Source organism: Podarcis liolepis (assembly GCF_965112155.1).
Source record: "Podarcis liolepis genome assembly, chromosome: 9".
NCBI lineage: Eukaryota > Metazoa > Chordata > Lepidosauria > Squamata > Lacertidae > Podarcis > Podarcis liolepis.
The window spans coordinates 119005-138457 of record NC_139564.1 but is presented as its reverse complement, the minus strand read 5'-3'; the positions used below and the strand labels follow the sequence as shown (position 1 = coordinate 138457).

The 19453-nt window shown below is 56.1% G+C and overlaps 1 protein-coding gene across 1 annotated transcript; it reads right to left on the bottom strand.

Annotated features, from left to right (window-relative positions):
- Positions 1 to 7: 7 nt before the first annotated feature.
- M1AP (meiosis 1 associated protein) lies at positions 8 to 15949 on the bottom strand (the record flags this gene model as incomplete). The annotated part of the gene is made up of 11 exons (XM_083460415.1): positions 15878 to 15949; positions 14224 to 14262; positions 12544 to 12625; positions 9327 to 9624; positions 7713 to 7898; positions 6743 to 6938; positions 3482 to 3658; positions 2882 to 3038; positions 826 to 967; positions 379 to 597; positions 8 to 130 (listed from the first exon to the last, which is right to left on the bottom strand). Exons 4-11 carry the CDS (start codon positions 9588 to 9590, stop codon positions 8 to 10), a joined length of 1464 nt encoding a protein of 487 aa, XP_083316541.1. The 5' UTR covers positions 9591 to 9624; positions 12544 to 12625; positions 14224 to 14262; positions 15878 to 15949.
- Positions 15950 to 19453: the final 3504 nt, after the last annotated feature.

Sequence of the window (19453 nt, the reverse complement as noted above, 5' to 3'; positions counted from 1 at the left end):
CATGGAATCAGAGGGAGCATCCCAAGCCGCTGGCGCCCAGCCAGGCCCTCCTGCCACCCACCCGCCAAAGCCCCCCCCCAGCAAGGATGAGGTGCAAGCCCTGGATCTCCACACCCCCAGGGCAGGAGGGCTGAAAGCAGGCAGAGCCTGAGGGGGGGACCACGATGGTGCAGCCCCTGGGACCCTCTCCCGGGACCACCCCCCTCCTCGTGTTTCTCTCGGGGGGGGCCAGTGCCGGCGTCCTGGGCTGTTGGTGGGGTGTGCTGCCTGGCTCCCCGCCCCCCCAGCCCCTGGGACCCTCTCCCGGGACCCCCCTCCTGTTTTCTCTGTGGGGGGCCAGTACTGGGCTGTTGGTGGGTGTGCTGCCTGGCTACTTGCCTCCATCTGGCTGAGCGCGGCCTGGGGAGGCTCTGCTGGCAGGAGAGGGAAGCTGCAGGGCAGGAGGAGCTCCCGGCCCACCAGGGAGCAGAGCAGCAGCGAGGCGGCCCCTTCGGAGGGCAGGAGGACCTGGAGGGGGCTCGGGCAGTGGGGACCCCAGCCAGGACCGGGGGCCACTGGTGGGCTCTCATATTTGGCCAGCAGCAGCCAGTTTCGCTTCTGAAAGAGGAAATTACAGTCTCAGGCACCCCCCTCCCGGGGGGGGGGGAATGTGTGGTTCTCCTTCCTCTTTCCCAGGGACCCTGTGCCAGGGAGAAGGGGGTGCCCTCTCCTGAAGGCAGGCCCCGTCACATGGCGGGGGTCCCTATGGCTTAGCCCTGCAGGCGTGGAACCTCCCCCCCCCATAACTCAGGTCCTTGCGACTCTGCACCCTCCACCCCAACTCACCCACAGACAGTGGCAGAGGGCCCGGAAGAGTTGCTGGTTGGCCTCCAGTTCGTCCCAGTTCATCCGCCAGCAGCTTGTGGGCCGGATGACCAGAGGCAGCCCATAGAGCAGCGAGGTGCACAGGCCTTTGGCCTCCAGGGCCCTGCAAGAGACGGGGGCAGGGCCTTGGTCGGGGGGGGAGGGGCAGAGCCTGCCTCCAGCTCCCAGGCAGCACCCAGGGCCCCCCAGGACTGGGAATGATCTAGGGGCAAGTGACTCCCCACTGGAGGAAGGTTGCCGCATGTGCAGCTTTTTAGTTTGCAGAAAAGGCAAGTTTTAGACAGCATCAAAGTGTATAAAGCAATGCTTGGCATGGAGAGAGTGGATGGAGGAAAGATTTCCTCTCTGAAAACCATGGAGTTGGTGGACATGGCAGAAAGCTGAACGTTGGAAGACTCTGGACAGATAAAAGGAACTTCTTCATGCAGAGCAGAGTTCACCAGTGGAACTCCCTCCCTCAGGAGGCAGGGATGGCCACCAGCTTGGAAGGCTAACCAAAGGATGAGCCTAGTCCTGGGCCCAAGGGCTTTGGTCTGCCTCCGGGGCCCCAGGCAGCCGTGCCTCTGATTCCCAGGGGCTGGGAGCCCCAGGAGGGGAGCTGCCCTTGGGGGCATCAGGATTCTGGGCTGGAGAAGCCACTGGCTGGACCCTGCAGGCTCGCAAGAAGAATGGGAAGGGAGAGGGCTTCTCAGAGGGACCATTTCTGCAAAGCAGTCTGCATTTCCTGGCAGGATGTCCTGCGCCAAAGGGGAACCTGCAGCAGCCTGGCTGTCAGCAAGTGCGAGAACAGCCAAGAAGGGGAAGCTGGTCTTGCTGTTTGTGTGCCTGTCAGCTGCTTGCCTGCCTGGCAGCTCCCGGGGGGGGGGGGGCTCTGTGCTGAGCGGCTGGGGGTGGAGTGGGGGTGTGGCTGTTCCCAAGCAGAGCGCCAACCAGCCTCTGCCCTGCCATGGCACTTTTGCAAGCAGTGCACTCCCTCCCACCCTGCAATGCACAGCTTGCCACCAACTGGGGTTACATCAGCAGACAAAAAACCAGGCCACTTGATAGGCCTGAGACTTGCCCAGTGTGGTTCCGAGGTCTTCTATGACACCCACTCCTCTGCCCCCTTTGTCCACCTGCCCATGCCCGGGGGGGGGAGGGGAGAAGGAGAGCTCTTAAGGTGCTCCTGCAAGGGGAGCGAGGGGGGGGGGCTTCCTGGCCTGCCAGAGCCTCGCGATCTGTGGCTGCACCTCCTGACACACTCTGTCCACGTTGGTGGGGGCACTTGGCCCCCTCCCCCCATGCAGATGGGAAGTGGGGAGCAGGGAAGAGGCTGCATTTAAAAAGGCAAAACAGGAAGTGGGTGGGTGGGTGGGTGGGTGAGTTGGGGTCTCCTTCCTTCAGTCAGGAACAGCCTTGCTGGGCTTCCTCCAAGCAGCCATTTGTTTGTTGCTATTTTTCAGGCTTTGTGTTGCGTCTTCTGCCTCAGGCTCTCCCAAGGGAGGAGGATCCCCCCCCCCGGCTGTCTGCAATTGTGGAAGCCAGTGGGGGCTGCTGCTTGTCCTCCTCAAGCGCCCCTGAGCCAGGCAAGCCAGAGCAGGTTCAGGGGAAGGGAGCAGCCGGCCCAGAACAGGAAGCGCGGGGGGGAAGGACAGCGGCAGAGAAGCACAGTGGCTCCAGCACAGCAGCTGCCCTGCCCCCCCCCACCTGAGGGGCCCTTTGGCCAAAAGGTCCTGTAGCCCAGAGAGTGAGGGGCCAAAGCCAGATTTCCTGAGTTTTAACAAGAGCCCCTTTTGGGGTTAAGAGTGCATCTAAGCATGGACAGAGTGCTTCTCACTGCAGTCACACCTCTTGAACATGGGACAGGGCTCCCAGGGCAGCTGACGTGGCCACAGCACAATTTTCCCATTGGAATCTGGGAACTGGGGAAGGGCTGAGGGGCACGGCAGGCCGGCCCTCTTCTCAAAGGGGCCCTTGGGGGCGCTCCCAGTGTGTCTCCCCCCCCCCCGCCCCGCTCAGGTGGCTCCTGGGCAGGTACCTGAGGATGCGGAGCTTGCGTGGCACCAGGCCTGGGCCAGCTGCCATCCAGAAGGGGCCACTGGCATCCTCCCGTTGTGCGGTGGGGCCATCTCCGCAGGCGGAAGTAAGCAGAGTGGGGTTGAGGAGCCTCTCCTGGGCATCGCATTTCACGCACACTGCAAGGGCAGAAGGCAGCAGGGCTAAGGGGGCGCAGGGCATGCTTCTGCCAAGCCATGGCAGCTGGGGACCCCTCCAGCTGCCAAGGACCCAGAGCCACTGCCAGCCAGAGCAGGCAGCACTGCCTGCCCAGGATGAATCTCAGGGCAGAGGGCGAGGGCTGTGCCAAGGACTGGAGAGGTCAGGTTTGTGTCTTTGGGCCGATGTCCAGGGCAGAAGACCCCGCTACCCCATGGGAACCCCTTGGAGAGACTGCCCTGGCAAGAGACGAGAGCACCCGTCTCTCTCCCACAACAGCAAGGGGTCTCAAAGGGTAGGTGCTGAGTGTGGTGTCAGCAGGCTCACAGAAGCAGGGAATCGTAAAGTTGGAGAGACTCCCTGAAGAGGAAGCTTTCGGTCTGGGTGAAGAAGCAACACAGGAATCCCATTGGCTCACCCTTACCTGGGCAGCTCTGGGCTGCAGTAGGGGGGCAGAGCGCTCCAGCGGGCAGGAGGAGGTGGAGGTGCTCCTGGTCTGGGCTGTGGTCGTGGAACCAGCCCTTGAAGAAGGTCTCCAGGGCCACCACATCATTCTCCACGGTCTGGAGGTCAAGGACTGCGCCCAGGGTCACAGCGCTCTCTGCAGGGAGAGGAAGGGAGCCCCATCTGCACATGCCTGGGTATCCCCCCCCCCGACAATGGCTCGGCCTGGGCATCCCAACAAGTTCCTGCCACCCCCCAGAACAAAGAGACAGCTCCCTTAGAGCAGCCCCCCCCCGATGCCCACAGCTGCAAAGTCTGGGGCTCCTGGAGGGTCAGCGTGTCCTTTGAGTGCCCCACTCCCAGGCCTCCGGAGGAAAGGAGCTGCCAGCCTGGCCAGCCCACCCTGTGCCACCCAACCGAGGCCCATCCTCCAGGGCATGAGCTGCCTGCGTTCTAAGTCACCCCACTTGGTGGCTGCCGTCTCCGCCTCTTCTGGGGGCCAAATCTGTGCTTCGTGTCCTGAGCCTCCCAGCCTCCAGCTTCCTTGGAGGTTCCAGCCTTGTGAAACGCTCTCGCTCCACTTTCTCCGCACCAGGTACCCTCCTATACGCTATCCTGTCCCCCTCCTCCCCTTACTATTTTTCTGAACAAAAAGCCCCGAATATTGTAACGCCTCCTCCTACGAACATGAGAAGAGCCCGCTGGATCAGGCCCGTGCCCATCTAGTCCAGCACCCTGTTCTCGCAGGGGCCAAGGGGATGCCCCAAGGGACCTGGGCGCAAGAGCAGGACTCTGCCCTCCTGGGCTTTCTGGCATTCACAGGCCTGGCTGTCTCCGAGGGTAAAGGCAGAGCAGAGCCCTGGCCAGCCCTCTCCTCGTAGGAGGGTCACTCCAGCCCATGGATCGCGGTGGCTGCCCTCTTCCGGGCCAAATGTTGTCTCTTATTGCAGCTCTACTCTATCTTTTCTGAGGGGGACAAGAGGAACTGCCCAGAGTAGGCCAAGCACAGATGCAAAACATTTAGGAAGCACCTTGAAGTGGTTTCACATGACAAGAAGAACACCTAAGACCACTGTGTATCTAAAGACAATGTCAAGTCCAGCAGAGACCCTGCCTGGGACTCGCCTCTCTGCTGGGGAAGCTCCTTGCAGGAGGGAAGTCTCCAGCAGAGGTGATGGTGATCTCTGGGACCAGGGTGACCTTGTCCCACCTCGTCCCCCAGTGCAGAGACCCCCTGGGCACTGGGGGCAGGAGGCCCACCAGCTGCTGCTGCAGGAATACAAGACGACGAGGGCCACGGATCCGGCCACTGCTGCTCAGAAACAGGCACCCAGCAGGGGCTGGGGTCTCTCCCTGCAGGAAGCCTGTCCCTCTCTGGAAGCAGAGCCCTAAGTCGGTGGCTGTGAGAAAGGAGAAGTGGGAATCCTGCCTGCCTGGTTAGCAACAGAGAGAGGACCAGTCACAGCTCAAGGCGGGTGGCTGGCTTAATCCGGGCTGAGCAGGGGGATCAGGCCAGCAGGGGGTGGGGGCCAAAATCTGCGCCTGAGAAGGAGGCGGCTCTGGATTAAGAAGAACAGAGGCCACCATCTGTCCCTCCCCAGCAGCCCCACTGAGGAGGCAGGGGGCACACAGCCCTCCAGCGCCCAGCCAGGGGGCAGCCACCTTGCAAAGGGAAGAGCCGGCAGCCCAAGCGAGGGCAGAGACAGGGTGGCCGTGCCCACTAGGGGGCAGCAGAAGGCCATTGCTAAAAATCCTGGCGGCTGCAGCAAGGCGTTCCTGAGGCTGTGCATTGTGATATTGAGGGTCTCTTTTCCCTTCCCTTCCTAGGAGCCCTAGCCTGGAATCTGCTACTTGGTGCCTCCAGCACCAGGGGCACTCTGAACTTTGTGGGGCTTCCCAGGGGCATCTGGGGGGCCAGGGTGGGGGGCTGGGCAGACTGGCCGGGCCTTGGTTCTGATCCAGCAGAGCTCTGCCCCAGTCCGGTCAGGGAGCCACACTCCAGCTCCTCAAGAGCCCCAGGTGGATCAAGGCAAGAGACCTCCGAACGGGAGGGGAGGAAGCAGACCCATTGCACAGCCCAGCCACACACCAAGGCTGGGCCCCTTTCACTGCTTTCCCTTCTGCATCTGGGGTGAGACTGAAAGCAACAAGTCCCCAGCGGTTTCTCTGGCTTTCCCCAGAGAAGGGCTTCCGCCAGCCGGCCTGGCCAAAGGGTGACTTGGGGTGGGGAGTGCGTTTGTCTCTCCACATCAAGTCAGGTCACCTCTGCTGGGGCCTGTCTGGCCCACGGCCCTCTCACGATCTCTTTGCACCCGGCAGTGTGATGGTTGCACAAAGGGCAGAAAGAGCTGCCCTGGCTCTTGCCCTCCCGAGGCTCCTGCCGGCTCCCTTTCAGGCGCTGCTGGTGCCAACCCACAGCTGTGCGCCAGTTTCCTGCCTTTCCCCCCAAGATCTGACTTGTGGTGATTTCCCCCCACTTAAAATCCAGCGCCAGCGCCAGCCAGCCCAGAGGGGGCAGGCCAAGTGCCGCAGAGGCTTTCCTGGGCTCTCGCGCCTTTAATTAGAGGTTTCCCCCTTTGGGCCAAGCGGCTTCCTCCGCCTCTAAGTGCTTCCTCCTCAGCTGAGCTTGGGATGAGGCATGAATTATTCACTGAGCACCAAGATCTGCGCCTGGATCTCCCGACTCTCCAAGTCTCAGCAAAGAGCAGCCGTGGATGCCCCGGGAAGCCCGTCTCTGCCCTGAGGGTCACCCTTTTAGGTGACACTCAAGCGCAATTACCGAAGTTCCTCCTAATCCAGCCAGATTCAACTGGTTCCTCTCCAGCTGCTGCTCTCTGCTAAAACTGAGCAGCCTGGGAGGTCCCAGCGCAGGTCTCTGGCAAGCCTCTTCTGTTCATTTCTCCTCCCCACCTGGTCGGGGTGGGCTTCAATTGGTGGCATCCTTTCATTGTCTTTATTTTATTTTAATGTGCTGTAAAAGCCAAAGAAGAAAATGTAAAAACCCATGAGAGGACCCAAGGAATTAACGCCTCCTTCCCCACTGCCCCGCAGGGAACAGAAACTGACTTCCTGTGCACTTAGGGGGCACTTTGCCAGCCATTCACCGCCAATCAGAGGCAGAAGCCTTGAGCAGCGAGTTCCCTTTCATGAATGGCGCTTGCTCTGGAGCAGACACCAGAGGAGGAGGCGAGGGGCCGCTTGGAAGCGTCATTTGAAATGCCACAGGTTGGGGGGCACTTACCCCCACGGCTGCCGCTGCTGCTGCTGGGGGTGGCTCCCTCTCCGTCCTCCGCCGCAGCCTCAGGCGCCTCCTGCAGCCCCCTTGTGGAGACCTCCACCACCTGCAGCTGGCGGAGGCTGACCAGGTCAATGCCCTGCAGCCCAGCCTCCAGCTGCTTGGCCACCTTGGCGCTGGGCTGGCCAGTCAGGATGGTCATCTGGAAGAGAAGCCACATGGCTGCCGGCGACTCAGAGGGGAGCCCAGAGGGGAGGGGTGGGGGCGCTTCAGATCCCTGCTCAGCCAGGAACCTCACTGGGTGACCTTGGTCCAGTTCAACGCGCCTCACCAGGATGCTGAGTGGATAAATTTGGGGAGGGATAGATGGACATGTGCCCTGAGCTTCTTGAAGCAGCAGATGGCAGTGCCACCAACCACCTGCCCAGGCTTCCTAGTGCCCCTCTGCCATGAACATCCCTGGCAGTAATGGGACACACGAGAGGGAATCTGCCGCTCCCCGGATTCTGGCCCCTGCAATGCGGGATTCTGTGCAAGGAATCAACTTGCTCTCTCCATGCAAACTGGTGCTTTGCAGAGCTCCTTGTACTGCCTGCTGGATGGCAGAGGTGGGTTTGCAAGGCCTCCTCGTCTTGCTGGAGGCTGCAGCAGAGGCAGGCAGAGAGGGGGCAACTCAGGAATGGATGTGGCCCTGGAGGGCACCAGAGGCTCCTGCCCACTACCCTTATTATTATTAGTGCCTCTGTGCCAGCTTCTGCTTGGGGAAAGGTGTTTGGGCAGAAATCTCATAAGGACACCGAAAATCATCTAGTCTAACCCCCTGCAGTGGAAGACCCTCAACCTGGCTGGAAGGTGATGGGGGAGATGGAAGTGGAGAGAAACAGCGACCCTCCTCCCTAATTGGGCAGTTGCTAGTTGGTGTGCAGCAGACGGGGGGGGGGCTCCCTCTGGCCTCCCCCTTCTGGCCTCCTCTTACCTCCAGGGAAGAGCTGCTCAGGGAGGCCCCAGCCATGCCTTGCCCCGTGTACTGCTTGAACTGTTGGAGCCCATCCTGCACGGCCTGGACGATGGCGTCCTCCTTGAGGTGGAAGACCCCCTCGGAGGGCAAGGCGCGCAGCTCCGCCAGGCAGCTCTGGAGCCGAAAGAAGCTCCCTCTCACCGGCTGCAATGACAGTGGGCAGGAGATGTGCCTCAGCAAGGGCCCAATGCCTCCCCTGTGAGGGGTGCTCACCCCTGGGGTGGGGCGGGGGGGGCAAATAGCTGCTTCTCGTCTCCTTTCCCAGGAGGAAGACCCTGCCCTGGCCAGGCACTCTGCCCACAGTTTCTGCCTGCTCCCCTGGTCTCTGGGATGGGCATGAAGTGGGACACATTGGGCAGTGGAAAGCCCCCCCCCCCCGAGATGCAGCTGCTTGGGCTGTTGCTGGGGCTGGCCTGGGCATCCTGGCCGGGGGCCAAGGCAGAGACACAGCCAGGGTGCTGAGCGCAGTTTCGCTGCCCGTTAGCCTGAGTTAATGAGCCCCTCTGTGGGCAGGAGACTCCCGAGTCTAGACATGCGTGGCCAGGAATGAGCTGCAGCCCAGCCCAGCCCAGGCACTCTGGGAGTCTGCTGCAGGAGCCATGCAAGGAGACAACTGCCTTGTCTGCTCGGGACGAAGGTGGCCAGCTTCTCTGAGGCTCAGCTCCTCCAGAGAAATGAGGGGTCCTCTTGGCTTTGGGGACAGCTGAAGAGTTTTCTGGAGGGGGAGGTCTGTAGCAAGAGCAGGGCAATGCCCTCAGAGGTGCCTGGCTGCTGGATCAGGCGCAAGGAGGCCCGCCTAGCCTAGCGCCCTGTTCTCACTGGCTGCCAACTGGCCAAGCAAGGGAAGCCCCCAAGAGGACATGAGCGCAACAGCAGGGCTCCCCCACTGGCACTCCTAGCCGCGGGCATCCGGAAGCATCCAACGCCAGACAGAGGAGGCAGAGCCACAGATCGCCTTATGCTCCATGCATTTGTCTAATCCGCTTTTAAAGCCATTGGTGCCTCCTGTGGGAAGGAGTTCCATAGTCTAACGACACTTTGCATGGAAAAGCACTTTCTTTCTCTGTCCTGAAACTTCCACCATTCAGGATCACTGGAGAGGGAGAAAAAGCTCCTCACATTCTCCAGGAAGTGCAGCATTGCACACACGTCTATTCTGTCGCTTTTTACGCACCTTTTCTGTAACTTAACACACACACACACACACAGTGCTGCCATTGCTCCTTCTTGGGGAGTCGCTCCGTTCCCGCTTTGGCTGCCCCTTCCTGGACCTTTTCCAGCTCTGCAGCACCATTTCTGAGGTGAGCTTCTTCCAAGCTGCCCCTTCTGCCCAGAAGTGCTGCCGCCTGAAGCTGCTCCATTTCACCCCTCCAGAAAACACAAAGGAGCCCTCCATGACACAAGGCCCTTGAAAGTGGGCGTTTGGAGCCCTTTAACATGGCTGGCGTGTGCTGGGATGGCAAGCCAAGGAGCAGGACGAGGACTCTGCATGGACAGACCAGCAGAGATGCCCCCTTCAGAGAGATGCCTCCCCCCAGCTGCTCACTGTGCCCCCCAGCAGCACTCACTCACCACAAAGGGCAGAAGGCACTCCTGCTGGCTCTGGACCACGTAGAGGCTGAGCAGAGGGATGCGGGGGGGACCCGCCAGACTGCAGGCCAGAGAGAAGACGTTTTCCAGGGCATCGCAGAGCTTGTGGCAGGTCTGGGCCCAGTGGGAGGGGTGGGCCTCCACCACCAGGATGTGAGGGGGCTGCCAGGAGTGAGAGGCGGCCCCAGCTCCAGCCAGGCCTTTGCCAGCGCCATCTCTGCTGCCTCCTCGCGGTCCAGAACTCATGGTGGTCCAAGGGAAACAGAGTTTGCGGCTGCCTCTGAAGAGGGGAGAGCTAGAATGAATGTGCTTTCCTCACCCACCAGCACCAAACCCCCCCCCCCACTGGGAAAGACCCCCCATCACCAACAAATAGGGGGTGGAGAGGGCAGCAGATGCAAAGCAGTCCATTGCGGCCATGCCCACCCCTCTCTGCCTCCCCCAAGCTCCCAGGCCTTCTTCCTGTGCCCACGCCAACTCTGGGTCTGGAGGCAGGCAGGCTGGTGGGGGACAAAGAGGACTGTGCCCCAAAGGGGGGGGAGTGGCTTCCTTGTTCAGGGACAGAGGGCAGCCCACCTTCCTCCTGCTAGGGAGGCAAGGCCCCCAGGGAGACTCCGGGGAGTGTGGGGCATCCCTGTCACATTCCAAGGCCCTCCATGCTGCTGCCACATCCTGGCACCGCAGGCCTAGCCCCCAGTTGGCAGCAGGAGTCAATGTGAGTCAAGGTGGAGAGCAGGCGGCTGTCGCTTCTGCTTCATCTCTGTGTTCAGAGAGTCTTGTCTAGCCAGCCAGTTTCTCACCAGCTTGACAGGGATCTCTGGGAGGCGTCTGTGGGGGGAGCACTGAACACCCCTTCCTTGCCCCATGCTGCCCCTCAAGTTCTCTTCTTAAGGCTTATTTACTCTCCTGCAATACTGATGCATTGCCCAATAACAAAGGCTCTCTGCCATTTACAGTAAAAATGAAAAGACTACCAAATAATAAAACACAAACGTGAAATCTAAAAGCAAACGAACCCCAAGCCGGCCAGAGAGAGCAATATCAGGATGTGGGATCTCACGAGCACCGAAGAGGCTAAAGAGAATGACATGTCTGAGGAAATGAAAACGTCTTTAGCTGGTGCAGAAAAAGGCTATAGCGTGGGCCTCAGGAGAGCCTCGCTGGGGGGACGGGACACAAAACTGAAGAGAGTCTTGCTCAAGGAACCTTCTCCTTCCCCCCCATCCAGAAAAGGGCCTTGACCCTTCAGCTGCCCCGCCTCAAGCCTTTGGGGGCCTTAAAGGGTGATAGCAGCACTTTGAGTCAGGCCCAGCAACGGGATTTCCCCCATTAACAGGGTTGCAAACAGATTGTTTCTTTCTGGAAAAAACTAGCCCTGAATTGAGTGCTAAAGTTCCACTACATTTCCAGAAGTGGTCTTTATGCCCCGTGAAAGCAGCGCAGGCAGCATGGTGTGACCCTGTCAGCCAGACGCTGCTGCAGGAGGGCAATTCCCCCAGGGCAAGCGCAGGCAGGTGAAATGGGGGGGGGGTCACTCTGTCCAGGGCTGATTAAAGTGGCAGAGAAGGGATGGCTGCAGCCCCAGGCAGGGCAGGGCAGCAGAGGCAGAGCAGATCTGCCCCACAGGGACAGGGGAGGAAGAGAGTGGCATTCTTGGCAGGGACTCCAGATTAGGCTCATTCTAAGTGGCTTCATTAGAGAAGGGCTGGCGGCCAGCCTGGGCTGCTCTTGCATGAGCAACACAGGCTGCCTTCGCAGACACCCCCCCCCCCCGCCTGGCTACAGCCTGGGACTTGCCCTTCAATTATATATCCTTCATTCCATCTGGAAAGCTATGGGGGGGGATGCTACATCATCCCAAAAGGAAGACTCTTATTACTCTGGTCAAATGAGATCACAGGCGATAAAGAGATCTCTTCCTCCAGTGCAGCAGCAGCAGCAGGTGGGCTGAGCGGCTTTGGAGCTTGATTGAGAGTGGAGCCTGAGAGTCACCAACTCCCCCCCCCCCCCAATATGCAGCACCCCCACCCCAGAGAGGTGCCTCAAGGACTGGGCGACACTGGGTGACAGGGTGGCAACCGAAGGCATCTACTCAACACACTAGCTGCACAAATGGAAGGATCCACAGGAATCCTCGCAAGGAGAGCAGCAAAGTGGAGAGAAAGTGGAGTGTCAGAGGCACAAGAGGGGAGCAGGAGGGAGGAGGGGACCCAGTCACCGCCTGCTCAGCGCACCTGGTGCTGAGCTGACAGGCGAACCAATGAGCACGAAGAAGGACTCCAGGGCACAGGTGGCGGGGCAGGGAGGGGGGCAGCGTGGCAGCAGGGTGGAGCTCCAGGCCTGGACCTGAGCACTTCACTTCCTGGCTGGCTGGGCAAGGCTGAGCTGGAATCATGGAAGCAGCTGCTCCTGGGATGGAGGGGAGCAAGCATGGGGAGAAAAACAAGTGGGCCAGGGCTAGGAGAACACTAGAAATGTGCTACCAGGGTGCGGTAATAATATAACATTCTTATAATACTAGGGTGGTAGTCAACAAAGTTTTACTCAAAGTAGACCCACTGAAATTAATGAATGTGACTAAGGTAGGTCCATTACTTTCAGTAAGTCTACTCTGTGCAAAGCTTAGATAAACAATGTCCGTAAATGAAACAAAATAAAAAAATCCCTTCCAGTAGCACATTAGAGACCAACTAAGTTTGTTACTGGTATGAGCTTCCGTGTGCATGCACACTTCTTCAGATACCTGCGGCAGACCAACACGGCTGCCTACCTGTAACTAATGTCTGTAATGTTTTAGTCCTCCAGAAAAGGGTTCTGGAGAAAAGGGCCTTGAGAAGCTGCAGCCTTTTGCTCTGGCTGAAGACGCAAAGCGCATCAGGCCAGGGAGACCCAGGGCTGCAAGAGCAAAGGGGCGCATCCTGAGGCAGGAGGAAGAGGTGGCGCCTTTGACTGCTGGGGGGCAGAGGCAGCAGCGGGCAAACTGTGTTGTCAACCGCTTTGCAATTTAGCCGTTCTCCCTGGTCAGGCAGCTTAAAGCTCAGAGAGCACTCAACCCTGCGAGAGAGGTTAAAAATAATACGGGGTTTTTCAGCTATGTTCAAAGCAAGAGGAAGAACAAGCAAGTAGTAGGTCCTCTGTGTGGAGAAGATGGAGAAATACTGTTGGGGACAGAGGAAAGGCAGAACTGGTCAACACCTACTTTGCCTGTGTCTTCGCCCAAAACGAGAGCAGAGCCCCACCTGGTGATAACAGAATAAACACCGCAAGGAGGGAGCTGCTGCCTAAGACAGGGAAAGAGGTGGTCAGGGAAGACCTAGCTATTTTGAATTAATTCAGATCTCCGGGGCCTGATGAGCTGCACACAAGGGTGTGAAAGGAGCTTGCTGGTGTACTATCAGAGCCTCTGCCTATAATCTTCGGGAATTGTTGGAGAACAGGTGAGGCTCCTGCAGACTGGAGTCCGGCAAATGAGGGTCAGACTTGATGACCCTTGGGGTCCCTTCCAACTCTAAAACTCTCTGATTGTTTGTTTATATGGTGCCATCAGTATGAATGACACTTTACAGAGTACAGGTCCCTGTCCCAAGGGGCTTATGATTTAAAACTTGACAGAGGGGAGAAAGCAGAGGAAGGAGAGGAACAGGGTTTCAGTTATACATGCTTAGGATCAGCTACAGGGCCTGGGAGGTAGGGGGAAGGGGTTGGTTAGATGTTAGGAAATGGGCCTCACACCCTGTTAGTGAGCTTGGCAGGGCCATTCGACTGGCCACTCTTGGGGACCAAACCCTTGACCAGCGAAACAAGATGAGGCAGCCGGGCAAGGGCCATGTTCCCAACAACCACGCAAGTCCAGAGGGTCTTGCTCTTGCAGTGGACGGGAAGGCCAGTTCTGTGGAAGGCCTAGTCAGGACTCAGGGAAGCACTGTCTAATTTGCCTTCTAGTGGGTTATTCAACAGGCCCTAATTCTGGAGTTAGCCCAAGAGAAGGTTAATAAAAAGCTGCCTGAACATATTCTGGATGTGCCTTTACAAGCTGCTAGATGCAACCCTTTTATCTCACCATCAAAGGCAGAGCAAAAGCCAGCAGATTAAGGTAATAGTTCAACAGACTGAAGATGTGCCCAGTTTCACGGGAGGGGACTGGCGCTAGATGGATTGCCAGGCCCAAGATTTGAGGGGGGGGTGCTCCCCACCAACTTATTGTCTGGCTGCTGCAGTTCTGTGGCCTCTGCTGCCAAGCAGGCGTCCAGGCCATGGCCACAGCCGCAGCAGGTCAGAAAAAAGCCCCAGCCAAGTGGTGCCAGCCCTTGCCCCTGGGAGGTCCCCTCGGGAGGCTGTTCCCCAGGGCTGCCCAAGCCGCTTGTCCTGGCTTATGGGGCTTGCGCTGTACTTTCACTCTCTCTCTTCCTTCTTCTTCCTCCCAGTTTGTTCCTATTTACATACCACTTTTCCTCCCAAGAGCAAAGGTTGCATGCATGACTCTCCCCCTGGGACACGATCCTCACAGCAACCCTGAGAGATGGGGCAAGTCTAAGAGACCGTACCTGCCCCAAGGCTCATAGCTGAGTGGGCATTTGCACCCTGTCTCCCAGCTCCTGGTCCCACACTCTGCCCCACACTGACTGTTTCTGATGTAGCGCGCCCCGGGGGCAAAGCAGAAGGGCTGCTGCCAAATCCCAGCATATCTGCTTCTTTGTTAATCAGCAAGTAGATGGAGCCTCCAGCTGCCAGAAGAGTCGTCAGCCAGGAGAGAGGTGCCTTGCTCACAGGAAAAGGGGGCTTCTCGCGCATGCCAGTGGCTCCCATTTTGGCCTCAGACGGGGGAAACTTTCCTCCAACCTGCCTTCCCCACGTGCGCAGAAGTCCCCCATCATCCTACCTGTTACACGAAGGAAAAGCCTCTCAGCCCAAAGCAGGCCTGGAATGGAGAGAAGAGAGGAGAGACCGAGTCAGAGGCGGGCAGGCAAAGGCCAGTCCCAGCCCAGGCAAAGGGGGCTCCTGAGTGCCCCCCCCACCAGACATTCAGGAGATGGTGCCTGGCATGCAGGGGGGGGGGGCTGACTAGACCAGGCCCGTGGCTTCCCCAGGGGAGGGGAGGACTTTCTCACCACCGGGCGCAGGGGGGCTGGCGTGGCCTTCACTGCTTGAGGGCTGGGGGCCAGCCGCTGTGTCTCCTGGGGGGGGCAGACATGGGGAGGACGACAAAGCGGCTTCTCCCTGCTCTGCCCCCAAGACAAGGCCCAGCCACCCCAGCCCAGACTCCCCCACGAGGGGTCCCCAGACGAGGCAGGAGACCTTGGCTCCAGCGGCAAAATGGCCCCCAGCTGCCCCCTTCAGGGCAGGGCCTTGTCCTCTTGCTGCCCGGGGGCTCAGCTGGGGGCCAGTTGGGGGTGCCCCCTCCCCGAAGGGAGCAGGGGCAGGGGGGCAGGCAAGGCCCCAGGCTGGTCTGGGCCTCCCCCCCCCCAGCCAGGCGCCTGGGCCTGCCGCTGCCATCTAGCCTGTCCCTGTGAAAGCTGTCCATTTACGGTGCTTCTCATCTCAGGTCGTGTGTCTTTTATGCCTGCGGTTTCTTGGTACCTTGAACAAATGAAAAGAATAAGAATACCCTATTTACGCGAATCTAAACGCACATCCTAATTTTTGCGACATACCGTATTTTCCCATGGATAACACCCCCTTGTATAAGACGCCCCTTCTTTGGGGGGACTCAAATTAAAGGAAATGGGGGGAGATGGCCCATAGTTGTTGAGCTTTTTTGGGGGGGAGGTTGCCAAGATTTCTTGAGCTTCTGGGGGGGGGGGATGTGCAGAAAATCGCTAACCAGAACGGAAAACGCTCAGATTCGCTCGCGACGCCGAACACACAGGAAGCGTCTTCCCGCTCGCCAACAGCAGCCGGATATTGAACGCCCGATTGTGGCAGCAACAGCCAACCCACGGCAGCCAACAATCACCCACCAAATCGCCAATAATAATAATAAATTTATACCCCACCTATCTGGCTGGGTTTCCAACAAAATATTAAAATACAATAGTCCTTCAGATATTAAATACTTCCCTAAACAGGGCTGCCTTCAGATGCCTCCTGAAAGTCTGGCAGTTGTTTTTTCCCCTGACGCCTGGTGGGAGGGTGTTCCGCAGGGTGGGCGCCACCACCGAGAAGGCCCTCAATGACAAGCTGCAGCTCGCAGCTGCAACCAATTCCCCAGCCCCACAATGCACTGCCTGTGTGTAAGACGAGTCCCATTTTTAAACCTCATTTTTGAGTAAAAAAAACCTCGTCTTATACAAGGAAAAGTACGGTAATTTGGACAAAAAAGGTGCGCATGACATTTGAGTAAATACGGTAATAACCACCCTGGGGGCAGAGGAAGGGTCAGCTGGGGGGGCACCCCCTAGGAGGGGGGTCCTCTGCCTGAGAGACCCCATATCCTTTTTGTGCCTGGGGTGACTCTGGGCAGGAGGCAGGGGGACCCCAACTCGGGGGAGCCCCACTTCCCCCTCCCCAAGCTGAACCCCAAGCAAGAGGCTCACCTGGGCGGGTGCCACCCACCTGCTTCAGCTGGCCTTTGAGCCGCCCTCGGCCAGGGAGGACAATGGCTGGCCGGCGGGGGGGGGGGGCTAAGGCCAAGAGAAAAGAGGCTGACCCCTGGGCTCAAGCCTCTTTTGCGGTTCTTCCTTCCAGGACCCCAAGCAAGAGGGCCTCAGGCAGCAGAACGGCTGTTCTCCCATAAGTGCCCCCCCAGGAAAAAACCCCACCCTGGAGACCAAAAGGCACCCAGTCCCTGAGGGCCAGTCATGGAGAGCGCTGCTGCTTTCCAAAGGGTTTTTAATAGATTTCTTACACGCAATTAACCCCCCCCCCCAATGATTTTGAAGAGTTGTCAGACTTCATGCCAAAGCAGGGAACCTGGATCTAGTGGCAACTGGCACTTGATTCTTCTCTGGGTTCCTGGATACCCCCCCCCACACACACATTGGGCCCCAGATTATGAAGAGTTTGTACCAGACTCCCCTAAATTCCTGGGTCTAGTAGGTGTTAGAATGTAATCAATGCTTGGAGTGTTGAAACTGGATACTAGACCCATGTGTATTAAGCTGAGTGCTAGACATTTCTTTTTAAAAAGAATATTTTATTGGTTTTCCTAACAACAACAACAACACCACAATAAAACAAAACAAACTGATTTCCCTCTAGTCCCTTCCCTGGTTCCATTATTTGTCGATATACTGCATGTCCATTATTAAATTTATAATTTATTTAAATCACTATTGTTCATTCATTCTGAAATTACAAGTACTTTTAAAACCTGCTAATGTATTAACCCGTGTACAATGCTTCTGCATATATGCAATAAACATCTTCCATTCTTCCTTAAATTCATTGTCGTCTCTGTTTCTTAGTTTCACTGTCAGTTTTGCCATTTAACTTGCCAATCTTCTTTAGTTAGGGCACCTTCTTCTTTCCAAAGTTGTGCTAGTAATGTCCGTGTGGCGGTTGTTGATGTTTAGTCGTTTAGTGGTGTCCGCCTCTTTGTGACCCCCTGGACCAGAGCATGCCAGGCCCTCCTGTCTTCCACTGCCTCCCGCATTCTGGTCAGACTCATGTTCGCAGCTTCGAGAACACTGTCCCACCATCTCGTCCTCTGTTGTCCCCTTCTCCTTGTGCCCTCCATCTTTCCCAACATCAGGGTCTTTTCCAGGGAATCTTCTCTTCTCATGAGGTGGCCAAAGCATTGGCGGTAGTTGCATAAATAAATAAATAAATAAATAAATAAATAAATAAATAAATAAATAAATAAAGTTGTGCTTTTGGTAAGTCCACTTCTATAATACCTAGTAGGAAAGCTTTTGGATTTTTTTTTAAACAAAGTTTATTTTAAACATCCTCTTGTAGCAGGAACCCCACCCCACCCCAATCATTCTGTTTGTGCAAACTTCACACACACACTCACTCACACCTACATATGCCACATTTCTGTTATAAATTCATAGAAAATCAACCATACATCAGATTTGCACTGTTCCATTTTTATTTTACTCCATATGACAAGGAATATCAAAGGTGGGGGGGTGGCTTGGTTCTGGTCAGCCATAATCCCTTCACCATCCCAGCACATCCACAGGAGCCCTGCCCAGTTGCTATGTCAACCCTGAAAATCCCAGACAGAAGACAATCAAAATCACAAAGAACTTGCATATGGGAGTGGATTCAGCATGGACTGAAACAAAGGACAATAATCAGATCTTCCCTCTGGGGGCAGGAAACTGCAAACTCCCCTTTGTCTCCTGGAAGTGACTCATGGGCAGGGGGAAAGGAGGAACCAGCCAGGTGACAGGACACTCAGGTTACCACCACAACTCCTCCCTCAACCCCTCCTCTCTGTAATGTATGCATGATGTTTCTGGGGGTGGGCTTGAGCTAGAGGAGGGGAATTTCAAAAGTTTTTATAAGGTCTTGCACACCATCTTTCTGGGTCTTTCCTCTCTCTTGCAAGTGAGGGGAACACCCTGTTGCAACAGTTCAATAACGGCCAAGCCTACAGGCTGCTGTTTTGCTCCAAGTTATCCTGGTTGGTGTCTTTGTTTTTGTCCAAGGGAGCCCTCGGATTTTTCCGGTAACACCCTTCAGTTCATTATAAATCATTTCCCAATATTTCTTTATAATTTTATAATCCCACCACATGTGGAAAAAGTCCCTTCTGTTATTTTACATTTCCAACACTTGCTTTCCTTAGTTTTATACATTTTTGCTAGTTAAGTACCATCTATACATCAATTTCATTTAATTTTCTTTAATCGCCACACATGCTGTAAATTTAAACTAATTCTTCCATAATTTTTCCCATTCCTCCATCTGAATATTGTGTCCCACATCTTGTGCCCAATTAATCATAACTGATTTAACCTCTTCATCTTTTGTTTCCCATTCTAGCAACAGATTGTACATTTTTGATATTAACTTTATATCATTTTGTTATTTATCTCTGAAAAATTGAAATTCTATCTTTTTATGATTCTTAAATATTTCATTTAACTGTAAATATTGTAACCAATCTGTTACATTCTCTCTTTGTTAAATTCTTTCAATTTTAATTGACTTTCTGATTCTATTAACAACTCTCTGTACGTAGCCCATATTTATCCCCCCCCCCCAATATTGCCTCTAGTGGAGAAAGCCACCATGGTGCTTTTTGTTCTAGTATTCCTTTATACTTCTCCCAAACTTTAAATATTGCTTTTTTATAATATGATTTTGAAAACTTTGATGTACTCTTGCCTTTTCGTACCGGAAGTATGGATGCCAGCCAAATCTATTGTCATGACCTTCCAGATCTAATTGATCTGTATTTTTTAATTTTATCCCTTCCTGGATCCAACATTTGTATTTGTTGGGTGCTAGACATTTCTAATCCCCTGGAATCACCAAATTTTAAGAGCTAATTAAGCTAGGCTAAGCTTCCCATGTCCAGGAAATAGCCTGCTTGAAGGGCCATTAAGACACAAAGGATCAAAAAGACTTGGTGTGAGACGGCAAATGAGTGGTGCCTTTCCCTAAACAGATAAAGCCAGAGCTTAGAGAGGTGAGAATTAGGAGTTGTGTGACTGAGATGCAAAGCAGCAGAGAACAATGTCTGGTGTCTGTCTGGATCCAAGGCTGTGCCCATGGGAGAAGCAAAACCCCCTCGGAGTGTCGATGCAATGAACCCCTCCATCACTGGGGCTTCCAAAAGGAACCACTGGGATCTGGCACGGTTGAGATTGGGGTGGCATACAGCAAGAGGTATGATTAGTTACCTGCCCTTCACCCTAAGGTCCCAGGGCGGTTTACGACAATTAAAACGCCATGTTAAAAGCAGTTGAAAACCACCACAGATATAAGGTGGGTTCTACACCTGTCCACCCCAGGTGTCAAACATCCTGCCTGTCTCATCCTGGCTCTGTCCTCTCCCTGAACCCACAGGCTGACCCACTCGGCTTCTGCCTGGAAATGCCCCCCAAGTGACACTTCCCTTCCTCCCGTCTGCCAAGGCAGAGCAGCTGGACTGGGCGGACACCGGTAAAGGAAGCACCTGGCTGATTGGGCTTGCTGGGGTTGCCACAGGATCT